This window comes from Heterodontus francisci, chromosome 27 (assembly GCF_036365525.1).
Source record: "Heterodontus francisci isolate sHetFra1 chromosome 27, sHetFra1.hap1, whole genome shotgun sequence".
Taxonomy (NCBI): domain Eukaryota; kingdom Metazoa; phylum Chordata; class Chondrichthyes; order Heterodontiformes; family Heterodontidae; genus Heterodontus; species Heterodontus francisci.
Window position 1 is genome coordinate 74953388 of NC_090397.1, and position 15552 is coordinate 74968939.

Here is a 15552-nt window from a genome sequence, read left to right on the forward strand (position 1 = left end):
TGGCCCTTTGCCTACGTCTGGTTGGGCACTCCCTCTCCAACCAACACACTTTCCCCCTCTGATAGATGCAAGATCCAAGAACTGAAGGCTTTAAGAGCTACTCACTTTCGCTGCCCAGATGAGATCATTGAGCCACTGGCAGCACTGAATCCATGTCCTTGGCTTGACTCCACGACTGCTGACTTCCTCCGCAATCTGCAACCAGGCTTGCTTGGTCAGGCTCTCAGCTCTTATCCTCCACGCCCTAGGGAAAACAATCTCCTGCCGTTCCCTGACAGCCTGTAAGAGCACTTGGAGGGAGGCATCACTAAAGCATCAGGCCAACCAGATCTACTGTCCGCCATTACTCTGCAGGCTTTCAGCACTCTGGAAATCCTATCAATACAGACAGCAGCATTTATTGCAGGATGGGCAGTTCTTTAAAAATGGCGCCTGCACCTGCTGCGGCATCAACTGACACTGGCGTCATTGTCTCTGCCCCCCGCCACTGTCCACGTAATTGGTCAGCCCCTGCACTTCAGTGCTTTTAATTGGCCGCGCCACTGGATTACATGTGGCCGGCCACTCCTGGCCCCAACATAAGCTGCACCTGCTTCCTGTCCCGATGGCGGAACCAACATCACAAAATCCTACCCCTTAAATCTAAACCCTCATATTGTTTGATGACAAATAATGTATTGTGTAAAATGCAACACATCTAATTCTTAATAAATATTTTACACTTGTGTTCCTTTTGAAGCTTATATGCTTTTTATATTATATTTAATGAAGAATGCAAAGAATACATATAGTTTTAACTCATCCATACCAAAAGTTATGAGGCGCAAGTTGGCCATGACGGATTGGGAAACGTTACTTAAAGGGATGACGGTGGATAGGCAATGGCAAACATTTAAAGATGCGCATGGATGAACTGCAACAATTGTTTATCCCTGTCTGGCTCAAAAGTAAAACGGGAAAGGTAGCCAAACCATGGCTTACAAAGGAAATTAGAGGTAGCATTAGATCCAAGGAAGAGGCATATAAATTTGCCAGGAAAAGCAACAGACCTGAGGATTGGGAGCAGTTTAGAATTCAGCAAAGGAGGATCAAGGGATTGATTCAGAAGGGGAAAATAGAGTATGAGAGCAAGCTTGCGGGGAGCATAAAAACTGACTGTAAAATTTCTACAGGTATGTGAAGAGAAAAAGATTGGTGAAGACAAATGTAGGTCCTTTACAGTCAGAAACAGGGGAATTTATTATGGGGAATAAAGAAATGGCTGACCAACTAAATGCATACTTTGGTTCTGTCTTCACAAAGGAGGAGACAAATATCATACCAGAAATGTTGGGGAACACAGGGCTTCGTGAGAAAGAGGAACTGAAAGAAATCAGTATTAGTAGAGAAATGGTGTTGGGGAAATTGATGGGATTGAAGGCCGATAAATCCCCAGGGCCTGATGGTATGCATCCCAGAGTACTTAAGGAAGTGGCCCTAGAAATAGTGGATGCATTGGTGGTCATCTTCCAAGATTCTATAGACTCTGGAACAGTTCCTACTATTCTTCTTGAAAACATACAATGTTTGGCCTCAAGTGCTTTCTGTGGTAGGGAATTCTACAGGCTGACCACTCCCTGGGTGAAGAGATTTCTCCTCATCTCAGTCCTGAAAGGTTGACCCCGTATCCTTAGACTATGACCCCTGGTTCTGGACTCCCCCACCATCGGGAACATCCTTCCTGCTAATGTAACCCCACTATTTAAAAAGGGAGGTAGAGAAATAGCAGGGAATTATAGACCAGTCAGCCTGACGTCAATAGTGGGGAAAATTCTAGAGCCCATTATCAAAGATTTTATAGCAGAGCACTCGGAGAACAGTAGTAGAATTGGATAGAGTCAGCATGGATTTATGATAGGGAAATCATGTTTGACAAATCGACTAGAATTCTTCGAGGATGAAACTAGTGGAGTTGATGAGGGGGAGCCAATGGATGTGGTTTATTTGGACTTTCAGAAGGATTTCGACAAAGTCCCACATAAGAGATTAGCGTGTAAAATTAAAGCGCATGGGATTGGGGGTAGTGTATTGCAATGGATAGAAAATTGGTTGGCAGACATGAAACAAAGAGTAGGGATAAATGGGTCTTTTTCCGAATGGCAGGCAGTGAGTAGTGGGGTACCACAGGGATCGGTGCTTGGACCCCAGCTATTCACTATATACATTAATGATTTAGATGAGGGAACTAAATGTAATATCCCAAGTTTGCAGATGACACAAAACTGGGTGGGGGGTGGGGGTGAGTTGTGAAGAGGATACAGAGAGGCTTCAGGGTGATTTGGACAAGTAGAGTGAGTGGGCTAATGCATGGCAGATGCAGTATAATGTGGATAAATGTGAGGTTATCCACTTTGGTAGCAAAAACAGGAAGGCAGATTATTATCTGAACAGCTATAAACTGAGAGAGGGGAATGTGCAGCGAGACCTCGGTGTTCTTGTACACCAGTCACTGAAGGTAAGCATGCAGGTGCAACAGGTGGTAAAAATGGTATGTTGGCGTTCATAGCGAGAGGATTCGAGTACAGAAGCAGGGATGTCTTGCTGCAATTAAACAGGGCCTTGGTGAGGCCACACCTGGAATATTGTGTGTAGTTTTGGTCTGTTTGTCTGAGGAAGGATGTTCTTGCTATCGAGGGAGTGCATCGAAGGTTTACCAGACTGATTCCTGGGATGGCGGGACTGATGTATGAGGAGAGATTGAGTCGGTTAGGATTATATTCGCTGGAGTTCAGAAGAATGAGGGGGAATCTTGTAGAAATCTATAAAATTCTAACAGAACTTGACAGGGTAGATGCAGGAAGGATGTTCCTGATGGTGGGGGAGTCCAGAACCAGGGGTCATAGTCAAAGGACACGGGGTAAACCTTTCAGGACTGAGATGAGGAGAAATCTCTTCACCCAGAGAGTGGTGAGCCTGTGGAATTCACTACCACAGAAAGCAGTTGCGGCCAAACATTGTATGTTTTCAAGAAGGAGTTAGATATAGCTCTTGGGTCTAAAGGGATCAAAGGGTATGGGGCGAAAGCCAGTACAGGCTACTGAGTTGGATGATCAACCATGATCATAATGAATGGTGGAGCAGGCTTGATTGGCCAAATGGCCTACTCCTGTTCCTATTTTCTATGTATGTTTCTATGTTTTAAAGGAAATATTAAACTCAGTTAAAGAAAATGGTGAACTGCTTAACTATACCTAGAGTACAGCACTCAATCTGCTCAATGATGAACTGCCATCGGTAACACAAGCACTATGTTGTTCAGTACCTTTCAGTTTTAGTATTTGTGTCTCATACACATTATGGGCCTTCACTCACCATTGCCTCTCCAGTGATTCCTACTGGTTCAGGTTAAAAACAATTATCAACGTCAGTATCACCTCTCCACAGTCTTAGCCTGAAATAGGTACTCATTTTATATATTACTCCATTAATCCAACAATGTTTTTTCTTCCAGAATTAATTCTATAGACCAAGACTGTTATTGTATATCAAACTGCTTGTTGCCTGAGTGAATGGAGAGAGAGGAAATGTGTGGCAATGAGAAAATGATTGACTCGAACTATGGCAAAGGTTATGATAAATTCCAGTTAATAGTATTTTGTTTTGGCTGCAGCTCAAAAAGAAGACACTGGAAGTTACTGTCTGGGATTATGATAGATTCTCCTCGAATGACTTCCTTGGTGAAGTGAGTACTTCTAAGTTCTAGCAAGTAAATAGTATTAAATCGCAGTAAATCAATTGTTGAAATTAAACCAAAGATTTGCCTATATTCAGTTTTTTTGCATTATTATTGAACTGTTCTTATTTATAAATGTTTTTATTATCCAGGACAATATCCATAATTATGATCACTTCTGGGCTTGCATATTACCATTTCCTGTGAAATGGTAAACCATTAAAAGAGGTAGAAGAGCAGAGAAACTTAGTCCAGATACACTAATGTTTAAAAGTGGAGAAAATGTTAATGCAGTTAATAAAATAAAATATATAGCATCCTAGGTTTCATAAATAAGGGCACTGAGTGCAATGAACTAATTCTAAGAGCATATAAATCATTGGACAATCTAGACTTAGAACTCTGTCTAGTTTTGGATGCCAAGACTATGGAGAGGATACAGAAGAGAGATGCTAGGATTATACCAGCAATGGGAAGCTTTAGTCACGAGAAACACTAGAAAATGTGAGAAGCTTTTCAATGGAAATGAGAAGGTTATGAGTTGATATGATGTGTTAAAAATTATCAAGGAATATGATGGAAAGTCAGGCATTTTTCTAACATTGTTAGCCTGCTCTCTCACCAAGATCGGAACTGAGGATTGAATATACAGAGGCTTCCCTCAGCAATTAGTCCCCAATTGACCACTGGATGAGTCTGTTTAAATTACTGATCCCACTGAGTGCCTAAGCTATGGCCTGAAAGGAACAGGCTAGATTTAACACAGCTCCATTTACCAGTGAAACAGTCTTCCAATCACAGACTACCCATGAGGAATGACACAGATTAGCGAGTATATAATAATATATTATAGATACCACTGATAGGAGTAAATATAGTGAAATAATTGCCTGGGTTTTGCTATGAATGATAAAGGAACAGATTTTACTGTTCACCTTGCATACTGTTACCCACTGGCTTTTAGCAGAGACATCCAATCATGCTGCATCTGTTTTAGTGTGGTGTTCTCTACGGGGAATCATTGAAGCCTGTGAACAGGGAAAGCTACGAGGAGGTTTCTTCGATCAGACTGAAGAATCCGTGCTGAGGCACACAAACTGTAAAATACGAAGTAAAACATAGGACATGTGAATTACATTTAAATCATTGCACAGGAAGCAAAGTAAAGACTGGAACTTACAAATGGGATTAAGGGAAAGACATAAAAGAGAAAAACAGAGACATTACTTTTTAAAAATTTGCTACATTGCTTTTCTTCTGAGGGAATGAGACTCCACACTTGTAAAATTAATTTTTCAGAGCCAGAGAGGTTGTTCAGTATTCATCACTGTTAATCTGTTAATTGTGTATAAATTGTTTGATTACATGCAGGTGGAGGGTGTTAATTGGGGTCTTATAAAGTCATAGAGTCGTACAGCATAAAAACAGGCCTTTCGGCCCACCGCATTCATGCCGACCATAATGCCTATCTATGCTAACCCCACCTGCCTGCATTAATTCCATATCCCTCTATGCCTTGCTCATTCAAGTACCTGTTCAAATGCCTCTTAAATGTCGCTACTGTTCCTGCCTCCATCACCTCCTCAGGCAGCTCATTCCAGATACCCACTATTTTTGTGTGAAAAATTTACCCCTTTGATCCCCTATAAACCTCCTCCCTCTCACCTTAAATCTATGCCCTCTAGTTTTAGTCACTCCTACCATGGGAAACAGACTCTGGTTATCTACCCTATCTTTGCCTCTCATAATTTTATATACCTCTATCATGTCCCCTCTCAGCCTCCTTCGCTCCAGGGAAAACAGAACCAGCCTATCCAATCTTTTTTTATAACTCAAGCCCTCCAAACCAGGCAACATCCTTGTGAATCTTTTCTGCACCCTCTCTAGCTTAATCACATCTTTCCTGTAGTGCGGTGACCAGAACTGCACACAGTACTCCAAATGCGGCCTAACCAATGTTATGTACAACTGTAACATGACGTCCCAACTCTTGTACTCAATGCCTCGGCCGATGAAGGCAAGCATGCCATACGCCTTCTTCACCACCCTGTCTACCTGTGTTGCCACTTTCAGGAAACTATGTACTTGCACCCCAAGGTCTCTCTGCTCAACAACACTCCCCAGGGCCCTGCCATTCACTGTATATGTCCTGCCCAGGTTTAACTTCCCAAAATGCATCACTTCACATTTGTCTGCATTAAATTCCATTTGCCACTCCCTTGCCCACTTTCCCAGTTGATCTATATCCTGTTGTAACCTTAGACAACCTTCTTCACTGTCCACTATAGCACCAATTTTGGTGTCATCTGCAAACTTATTAATCATGCTCCTTACATTCGCATCCAAGTCATTAATATATATGACAAACAACAGAGAGCTCAGCACCGATGCCTGCGGCACACCACTGGTCACCGGCCACCAATCTGAAAAACAACACTCCACTACCATCCTCTGCCTCCTATCACCAAGCCAATTTTGTATCCAATTTGCTACCTCACCCTGGATCCCATGTGTTCAAACCTTCTGGAGCAGCCTACCATGCAGGACCTTGTCAAAGGCCTTGCAAACGTCCATGTAGACAACTTCCACCACCCTGCCCTCGTCAATCCTCTTGGTCACCTCCTCGAAAAACTCAATCAAATTCATGAGACATGATTTCCCACGCACAAAGCCATGCTGACTATCCCTAATCAGACCATGCCTTTCCAAATGCTTATAAATCCTGTCTTTCAGAATCCCTTCCAATAACTTTCCCACCACTGATGTAAGGCTCACCGGCCTGTAGTTCCCTGGCTTATCCCTAATGCCCTTCTTAAATAAAGGCACAACATTAGCTATCCTCCAGTCTTCCGGTACCTCACCCGTGGCTAACGATGATACAAAAATCTCTGCCAGGGCCCCTGCAATCTCCTCCCTTGCTTCCCATAGCATCCTAGGATACACCTGGTCAGGCCCTGGGGATTTACCCACCTTAATGCGCTTCAAAACCTCCAACACCTCCTCCTTTGTAATGTTGATATGCTCCAGGATATCGGTGTTCCCTCCCTTGAACTCACGTGCTTCCATGACCTTCTCCACGGTAAATACGGAAGAGGAATATTCATTTAAGACTTCGCCCATTTCCTGTGGCTCCACACATAGATTGCCACACTGATCCTTAAGGGGACCTACTCTCTCCCAGCTACTCTTTTACTTTTAATATACTTACAGAATCTTTTAGGATTCTCCTTTATCTTATCTGCCAGGGAAATCTCATGGCCCCTTTTCGCCCTCCTAATTTCTTTCTTAAGTGTTGTCCTACATCCCCTATAGTCCTCGAGGGACTCGCTCGATCCCAGCTGTCTATACCTGATATATGCCTCCTTCTTTGTCCTGAACAGACCCTCAATATCCCTCGTCAACCAAGGTTCCCTAAACTTGCCAGCTTTACCCTTCCATCTAACAGGAACATGCCGGTCCTGAACTCTACCTAACTCACTTTTAAAAGCCTCCCACTTGCCAGACGTCCCTTTACCTGTAAACAGCCTCTCCCATTCAACTTTTGAGAGTTCCTGTCTGATGCCGTCGAAATTAGCCTTCCCCCAATTTAGGACTTCAACCTGAGGACCAGTCCTATCCTTTTCCATAACTATCTTGAAGTTCATAGACTTATGGTCACTGGTCCCAAAGTGCTCCCCCACTGACACATCAACCGCCTGCCCATCCTCATTTCCTAAGAGGAGGTCGAGTGTAACCCCTTCTCTAGTAGGGCCATCCACATGGGGCGGCACAGTGGCGCAGTGGTTAGCACTGCATCCTCACAGCTCCAGGGACCCGGGTTCGATTCTGGGTACTGCCTGTGTGGAGTTTGCAATTTCTCCTTGTGTCTGCGTGGGTTTTCTCCGGGTGCTCCGGTTTCCTCCCACAAGCCAAAAGGCTTGCAGGTTGGTAGGTAAATTGGCCATTATAAATTGTCACTAGTATAGGTAGGTGGTAGGGAAATATAGGGACAGGTGGGGATGTTTGGTAGGAATATGGAATTAGTGTAGGATTAGTATAAATGGGTGGTTGATGGTCGGCACAGACTCGGTGGGCCAAAGGGCCTGTTTCAGTGCTGTATATCTAATCATGCTGCTTCAAAAAACTATCCTGGACACACTTAACAAATTCTTCCCCATCTGATCTCTTAGCACTAAGGCAGTCCCAGGCAATATTAGGGAAGTTAAAATCACCTAATATTACAATCCTATAATTCCTACACCTATCTGACTTCCCTACATATATGCTCCTCCAATTCCCTCTGACTATTGGGGGGCCTATAGTATAATCCCATCAAAGTGATCACCCCTTTCTTATTTCTAAGTTCTGCCCATATGGCCTTGCAAGACATTTCCCCCGGAATATCCCCTCTAAGTACTGCCGTGATGTTCTCCCTAATCAATAGTGCAACTCCCCCTCTTCTCTTACTTCCACTTCTGTCACGCCGGAAGGATCGGTACCCCGGAACATTGAGCTGCCAGTCCTGCCCATCCCTCAACCACGTTTCCATAATAGCTATAATATCACAATCCCATGTACCGATCCATGCTCTGAGTTTATCTGCCTTACCTGTAAGGCTTCTTGCATTAAAGTAAATGCAGTTTAGCCTATCATACCTTCCACACTCCCTGTCCTGCCCCTGCCCGGCCTGCCTACAAAGAACAAAGAAAATTACAGCACAGGAACAGGCCCTTCGGCCCTCCAAGCCTGCGCCGATCCAGATCCTCTATCTAAACCTGTCGCCTATTTTCTAAGGGTCTGTATCTCTTTGCTTCCTGCCCATTCATGTACTGGACTTGCTTGCTTTAACCTCTACATTTGCCTCAGCTATCTCATCTGAGAGACTACTATTTTGGGTCCCACCCCCCCCTCCCCCCACCACCTGCAAGACTAGTTTAAACCCTCCTGAGTAGTACGAGAAAACCTCCCCGCAAGGATATTGGTTCCCCTCCAGTTTAGATGCAACCTGTCCTTCTTGTACAGGTCACCTCTGCACCAGAAGAGATCCCAATGATCCAAGTAGCTGAAGCCCTCCCGCCTACACCAGCTCTTCAGCCATGCATTCATTTGCCTAATCCTCCTATTCCTACCCTCGCTAGCACATGGCACAGGGAGTAATCCTGAGATTACAACCCTAGAGGTCCTGCCTTTTAACCTTCTGCCTAACTCCCTATATTCACTTTGCAGGACCTCATCTCTCTTCCTGCCTATGTCGTTAGTACTGATATGGACCACGACCTCTGGCTGCTCACCCTCCCCTTTCAGAATGTCCTGCAGCTGCTCCGAGACATCCTTGATCCTAGCACCAGGGAGGCAACATACCATCCTGGAGTCTCGTTTGTGGCCACAGAAACGCCTATCTGCACGCCTTACGATAGAATCTCCCATCACTATAGCTCTTTCATCCCTTTTCCTCCCCTGCTGTGCAGCAGAGCCCTCCGTGATGCCACGAACTTGGCAGTTGTTGCTTTCCCCTGGGAGGTCATCCCCCCCAACAGTATCCAAAGCGGTATATCTGTTTGAGAGGGGGATGGCCACAGGGGACTCCTGCACTACCTGCCTGCGCCTACTACTCCGTCTGGTGGTCACCCATCTCTTTTCTGCCTGTGCAGTCATTACCTGCGGTGTGACCACCTCACTAAATGTGCTATCCACAACGTCGTCAGCAACGTGGATGCTCCACAGTGAATCCACCCGCAGCTCCAGCTCCATAATGCGGGTAGCCAGTAGCTGCAGATGGATACACTTCCTGCACACATGGTCGTCAGGGACACTGGAAGCATCCCTGATTTCCCACATAGCGCAGGAGGAGCATATCACGGGGCTGAGCTCTCCTGCCATGTCGTTAGATTAATTAGTTACTCCCTTCATTAAAAAATACTAGTCATACTAGGGGCCCTGTTCTACCCACTTCAATCTAAAGCCCTTAAAAAAAACACTTTAGTAGTACTCAACTTATCACCAGAGATTTTTTTTCCAACAAAAAAAACAACTTTCCCCTTATTTTTTAAAGATATTCTAACAGCTGCTGCTCACCAACAAATCAGCTTGCAGCTCTCCTCTGACATCACTGTTGGCTTTTATTTCAAAACTCCGGTGCACTGGCAGAGCTCCTCTCCCAGAAGAATTACTTGAACACTTATAAGCAAACACTTACTGAGACTGGTGGAGGGTTTTGAGTGAGGACCTACATGTTTGTAATCCTTTACTTTGTACAATAAATGTGAAACTTAGTAAAGGTAGGCTCCAGCATTATCCTTCCATAACAAGCGTTCTGGAATTTAACATGGTAGCAGAGTATGGTTGTCTAAAGCAGAAGATTGGAAGCTAGGATCTTTTTTTTGAACATAGAAAACTAAAATCTCATGGTCTGTTGTGGAAAATATGGCAGAAAGCAAGTGTAAATTGTCAGGGTAAGATAACCCTCCGATATTCTCTGAATCTGAACCATATGACTCGTGGAAGAATGAAGTCGATTTGAGGGCATGGGTTACATCTCTACCAAAGAGGAAACAAGGCATAGCCTTGATGTTGTGATTTCCTACCAGAAGTAAAATCAGAAGTAAAGCATTTTGTGTACTTGATGGTCATCATTGGATACTGATGAAGGGTTGGATCTTCTGTTCGAAGTCTTGGATGAAATTTACAAGAAAGATGACCAATTGAAAGCGTATCAGATATGGTCAGACTTTGATAGATTTTGGGAAACAGATGTTTATTCAATGGAGGAATATAGCATGGACTGTATAGAGGATTGAGGAAATTCAATTTGGAGATCCCTGGTTCAGTGCTAGATTGTGCTAGGGAGTAGCATATGGACAGGCTCCTGGTTCTAACTGGGGTTTGGGTTCTTGGACAAAGACTCCCTGTTGGATCAAATGTCTGCTGCATTAAAGAAATTCCTGGGGAAACAATCATTTCCTACAGCCTGGAAGAACAAAAAGGGCACTCTGCAGTGACACAAAGAATGGAGAACTCGATCTTTACTCGATTTCAAAATAGTCCAGTGTCCTAGGCCCAACCATCTTCAGCTGCTTCATCAATGACCTTCCTTCAATCATAAGGTCAGAAGTGGGGATGTTCGCTGATGATTGCACAATGTTCAGTACCAATCGCGACTCCTCAGATACTGAAGTGGCCTGCGTAGAAATGCAGCAAGACCTGGACAATATCCAGGCTTGGGCTGTTAAGTGACAAGTAACATTCGTGCCACACAAGTGCTAGGCAATGACCCTCTCAAACAAGCGAGAATCTAACCATCTCCCCTTGACATTCAGCGGCATTACGTTGGCTGAATCCCCCACTATCAACATCCTGGGATTTACCATTGACCAGAAACTGAACTGGAGTAGACATATAAATACCATGGCTACAAGAGCAGGTCAGAGGCTAGGAATACTGCGGCGAGCAACTCACCTCCTGACTCCCCAATGCCTGTTCACCATCTGCAAGGCACAAGTCAGGAGTGTGATGGAATACCCTCCACTTGCCTGGATGGGTGCAGCTCCAACAACACTCAAGAAGCTCAACACCATCCAAGACAAAGTAACCCACTTGATTTGTATCCCATCCACAAACAATCACTCCCTCCACCATCGACACACAGTGGCAGCCGTGTGTACCATCTACAAGATGCACTGCAGCAATGCACCAGGGCTACTTCGGCAGCACCTTCCAAACCTGCGACCTCTTCCACCTAGAAGGACAAGAGCAACAGTTGTGTGAGAACACCACCACCTGCAAGTTCCCCTCCAAGTCACACATCATCCTGACTTGGAATTATATTGCCGTTCCTTCACTGTCACTGAGTCAAAATCCTGAAACTTCCTTCCAAATAGCACTGTGGGTGTACCTACCCTACATGGACTGCAGTGGTTCAAGAAGGTAGCTCACCACCACCTTCTCTTGGGCAATTAGGGATGGGCATTAACTGCTGGCCTGGCCAGCGATGCCCACATCCCATGAAATGAATTTAAAAAAATACTGGACCAAGTCATAAATACAATGGAAGAGTTAAAGACAGGGGAAATGAGGATGAAAGCACCTTTACAGGTCTGACTATTACAGTGGAAGGCATAATTGGAACTGTAATCATCGGCGAATGAATCCCAGGAATGCCCAAGGAGCAGTTAATAGGTGCTTCAGATGTGATTCAAAGTATCATTATGCAATTAACTGCCCTTAGCAGAGGGGCACAGTCCTCAAAACACACAATACAGAGAATTGTGAGGCAGAAGAGGAAGATACTGATGAATCTGAACGAATTGTACTAGTCACAATGAGTTTTAGTCCTGTGATGAATATGTTAGTTGTGGATTCATTCAACTGTGCTGTATTGGATAGTGCTTGCACGTTGACAGTAGGTGGAACTGATTGGTTACAGTGTTATCTGAATTCACTCAGTAGTCAAAATCAATGCAAGGTTAAGGAGTATAAAAGTACTACCAGCTTTAGGTTTGGTGATGACAACACATTGAAATCACTGAAGAGAGTAGGAATTCCATGTATAATAGCTGGAGTATCCACTTTATCAGTACTGATATAATCTCTAGTGAGATGCTTTTACTGTTGAGTAAGCCTTCAATGAAAAAGTTCAAATGAAACTTGATATGGAGCATGCTAAAGCAATTGTTTTTGGAAAGTCAGTGGATTTGCTATTTACCCAGTCAGGGCATTAATGTATACCCTTAACAAAACCTGATGTTTCTAGCCAGAATGTAAGAACAGTATTAATGGCATCCGATGTTAAGGATCAGAGAGATAAAAGATAAATTGTCTTAAAGTTATAGACAATTTGCTCACTCTTTTTGTCAGAGATTAAAAACCCTGCTAAAGGATGCAGGTATGATTGATGAAGAGTATATGAGGTTAATAGAAGAGATTCGTGAAAAGTGTGAAATTTGTGAAAAGTATCGGAGGACACCATCACGTCTTATTGTCAGCCTTCCATTGGCACGTGACTTTAATGAAGTAGTTGCCATGGATTTAAAGGTGTGTGATAAAGACAACAATATGTTCGTTGTGGATGCTCCATCATTGAATACATTTAAGGCTGGGATAGATAGATCTTTGGTCTCACAGAGAATCAAGGGATATGGGGAGTGGGCAGGATAGTGGAATTGAAGCCCAAGAGCAGCCATAATCGTATTGAATGGCGGAGCAGGCTCGATGGGCCATATGGTCTACTTCTGCCCTTATTTCTTGTGTTCTTGTGTACACTTTATAGACCTAGCAACTATATTTAGTCTTTCTACAATCATAAATAGCAAGGTGTCACAACCGAGGTGGGAGGAGTGCACTGTCTTTTCTAGTCCCACTTCTCCACAGGTCACAACTTATATTTTAAAATGTTTACCCAGTTACTGATATGGTCGATTATATACTCTACTCTATCCCAGAATAAAATACAACAAGCAGGTTTCTTTAATAAACAACTAAATTATCAGTTTATTATAAAACAAGACTTAACCAGTAACGAAGCAAAACATTAACACACAGATTAAAATATGAAAGTTCCTATGAAAATTCTCTCTGCAGAACTCTGTTACAAAAAAAGACAAAAATGAATACTTTGGCCAAATACTTGCTAATTCTTGAAGAAGAAAAAAAAAGATGTGGAAAGATGTCAGTTGTCCCTTTTATTCTGGCCTCCCAAGTACGTGTAGATGGTTGTCACTGAGAGGAATGGAGCATCAATTTCTCTATTTCTTATACTCGCTTCTAAGAGCTTCTCAAAGAGATGGAAAAGCTGGCAGGCTTTTCAAAGAGATGAAAAAGGCTGAGCTGGGGTTTTGTCCTTGGCGGGTTGATTTTTTTAACCTCCTTTCAAAACAATATCTACACTACAATTGATGGTGAAACCAAAACAATGTCACACGAATCAAGCCTCCTGATGTCTATAAATCTTGACCTATCACTACTCTGTAAACATCTTTCCCGGGTCAAAAAATCGCCACTGGGTAATTATCTGAAGAAAGATGACTTCCAGTAAATGTTGTTTTCAAACAACCTCTCAGTGACCCTTGTTAAAAAAAATCCATGTTATCCTTTTCAGTTTGAAAACACAAGTCCTCAAAATTAAACACAAAATGGAACACATTCGTAACAAAGGACAAAAGGGTGATTATGGACAACATTATGGAGAAAAGGATAGGGACTGGAGTTGGGGCACCAGCTAAGTTTCTGACTGATAATGGAACAGAATTTTCCAATGATGAGGTCAGAAACATGTGTGAAAACATGAATATTATGGTTATGACTACTGCAGCTGAAAGTCCTTTCAGCAATGGGCTCAGTGAAAGGAATCACGCAGTGGTTGATGAAATGTTGCATAAAATCTTAGCTGACCAGCCAAACTGCAAGTTGACAACTGCTCTGGCAAGGGCAGTTCATGAGAAGAATTTGCTTCAAATGGTTGGAGGATATAATCCCTATCAATTGGTCTGTGGGCGGAATCCCAAATTGCCTTCTGTACTGTGTGACAGTCCTCCTGCTCTAGAAGGTACTACAATAAGTTAATTTTTTCTATATATTTGAATACTTTACATGTAGGGAGACTGGCTTTCATCAAGGCTGAGGTATCTGAGAAAATTCAGAGCTCTCTGAGGTATTGTACAAGGCCATCTGAGGCGGAATTTAATTCAGGAAATTTGGTGTATTATAAAAGAGAGGGTCATAGGGAATGGAAGGGCCCTGGTAAGGTAATCGGTCGTGATGGTAAGACAGTAGTTATCAAGCATGGAAATCAAGCTGTTAAGGTTCACTCCTCATGATTGATTGGGGTTGATTACAAAATCTCAGAATCTGAGCAGTTGATAGAGGGAAACGAGGCACCTTGTACCTCAAATACTCATGTGTTTTATGATGAAGGTCCTGAGGAACGGAATGAGGTAGATCAAGTGTTGGATAGTAATGTGAGCAATCATGATGCTCGTGATAGAGGTATCACATCCAAAAGACAATTGCCCCGAGTAGGTACTCAGGTGACATATATTTCAGAGGTGTCTAATAGATGGAGGGATGCAACAATTGTGGGACATATAGGAAAATATGCAGGCAAGTTTAAATATTAGCGAAATGTTTAAGATGATGGGCAAGAAGCAAGGTCTATGGACTGGTAGAATGGGGTGAAAGAGTGGAGGGTAAGAAAAGGCGATGCAAGTTCTAGTAGTGAGTCTGGAAGTGACTCTTGCGTAAGGAAGTGATCACGTACTGGAGAAAAAGCGTCCGAGAATATGCGAGGGAGATCTTCTAGCAGTAATAGAGGCCGTAGTTTGAACATATTCCACAATGAAATGAAGGCTAGAGAGCAGTCTCAGAATAGAGCTAGAAGCAGAAATCCTCATGACCGTGAAGTTTTAATGGCCGCCAAGAAACTTGAGGATAAACTAATAAGAGAAGCAAAACATAAGGAATTAGAGAGTTGGGGAGAGTTTGTAGTTTATTCTGAGGTACCAGATAGGTGACAGCCAGCCTTGTCACATAGATAGATTTGTACTAAAAAAGTCCTTCCCAATGCAACTTATAAAGCTAAATCGAGGCTAGTTGTAAGGAGTTTTGAAGAGCAACTGGGTGATACCGATGTTAGAGTCGACTCTCCCACAGCTGGAAAGTAATGTTGAAAATCCTTTTGGCCACATATTCATGGGAATGTAGATCCATTGACATAAAAGCCACATTTCTGCAAGGTAATACTTTTCAGAGAGAAGTGTTTCTGAAACCACCTAAAGAGGCAGCCGATGCAGAAGGAAAACTGTGGAAACTGAACAAATGCGTCTATGACCTTAATGATGCTTCCAGGGTGTGGTATTTCTCGGTGAGAT

General features: G+C 43.3%; 1 protein-coding gene across 1 annotated transcript in view; it reads left to right on the forward strand.

Moving 5' to 3' along the window:
• The window catches only part of LOC137384960 (protein piccolo-like), a 631016-nt gene that overhangs the window by 399622 nt on the left and 215842 nt on the right, over positions 1 to 15552 (forward strand). The window contains exon 20 of the mRNA XM_068059672.1: positions 3650 to 3721. Within this exon, the coding sequence (XP_067915773.1) occupies positions 3650 to 3721 (72 nt within the window). The remainder of the gene's footprint in view (positions 1 to 3649; positions 3722 to 15552) is intronic.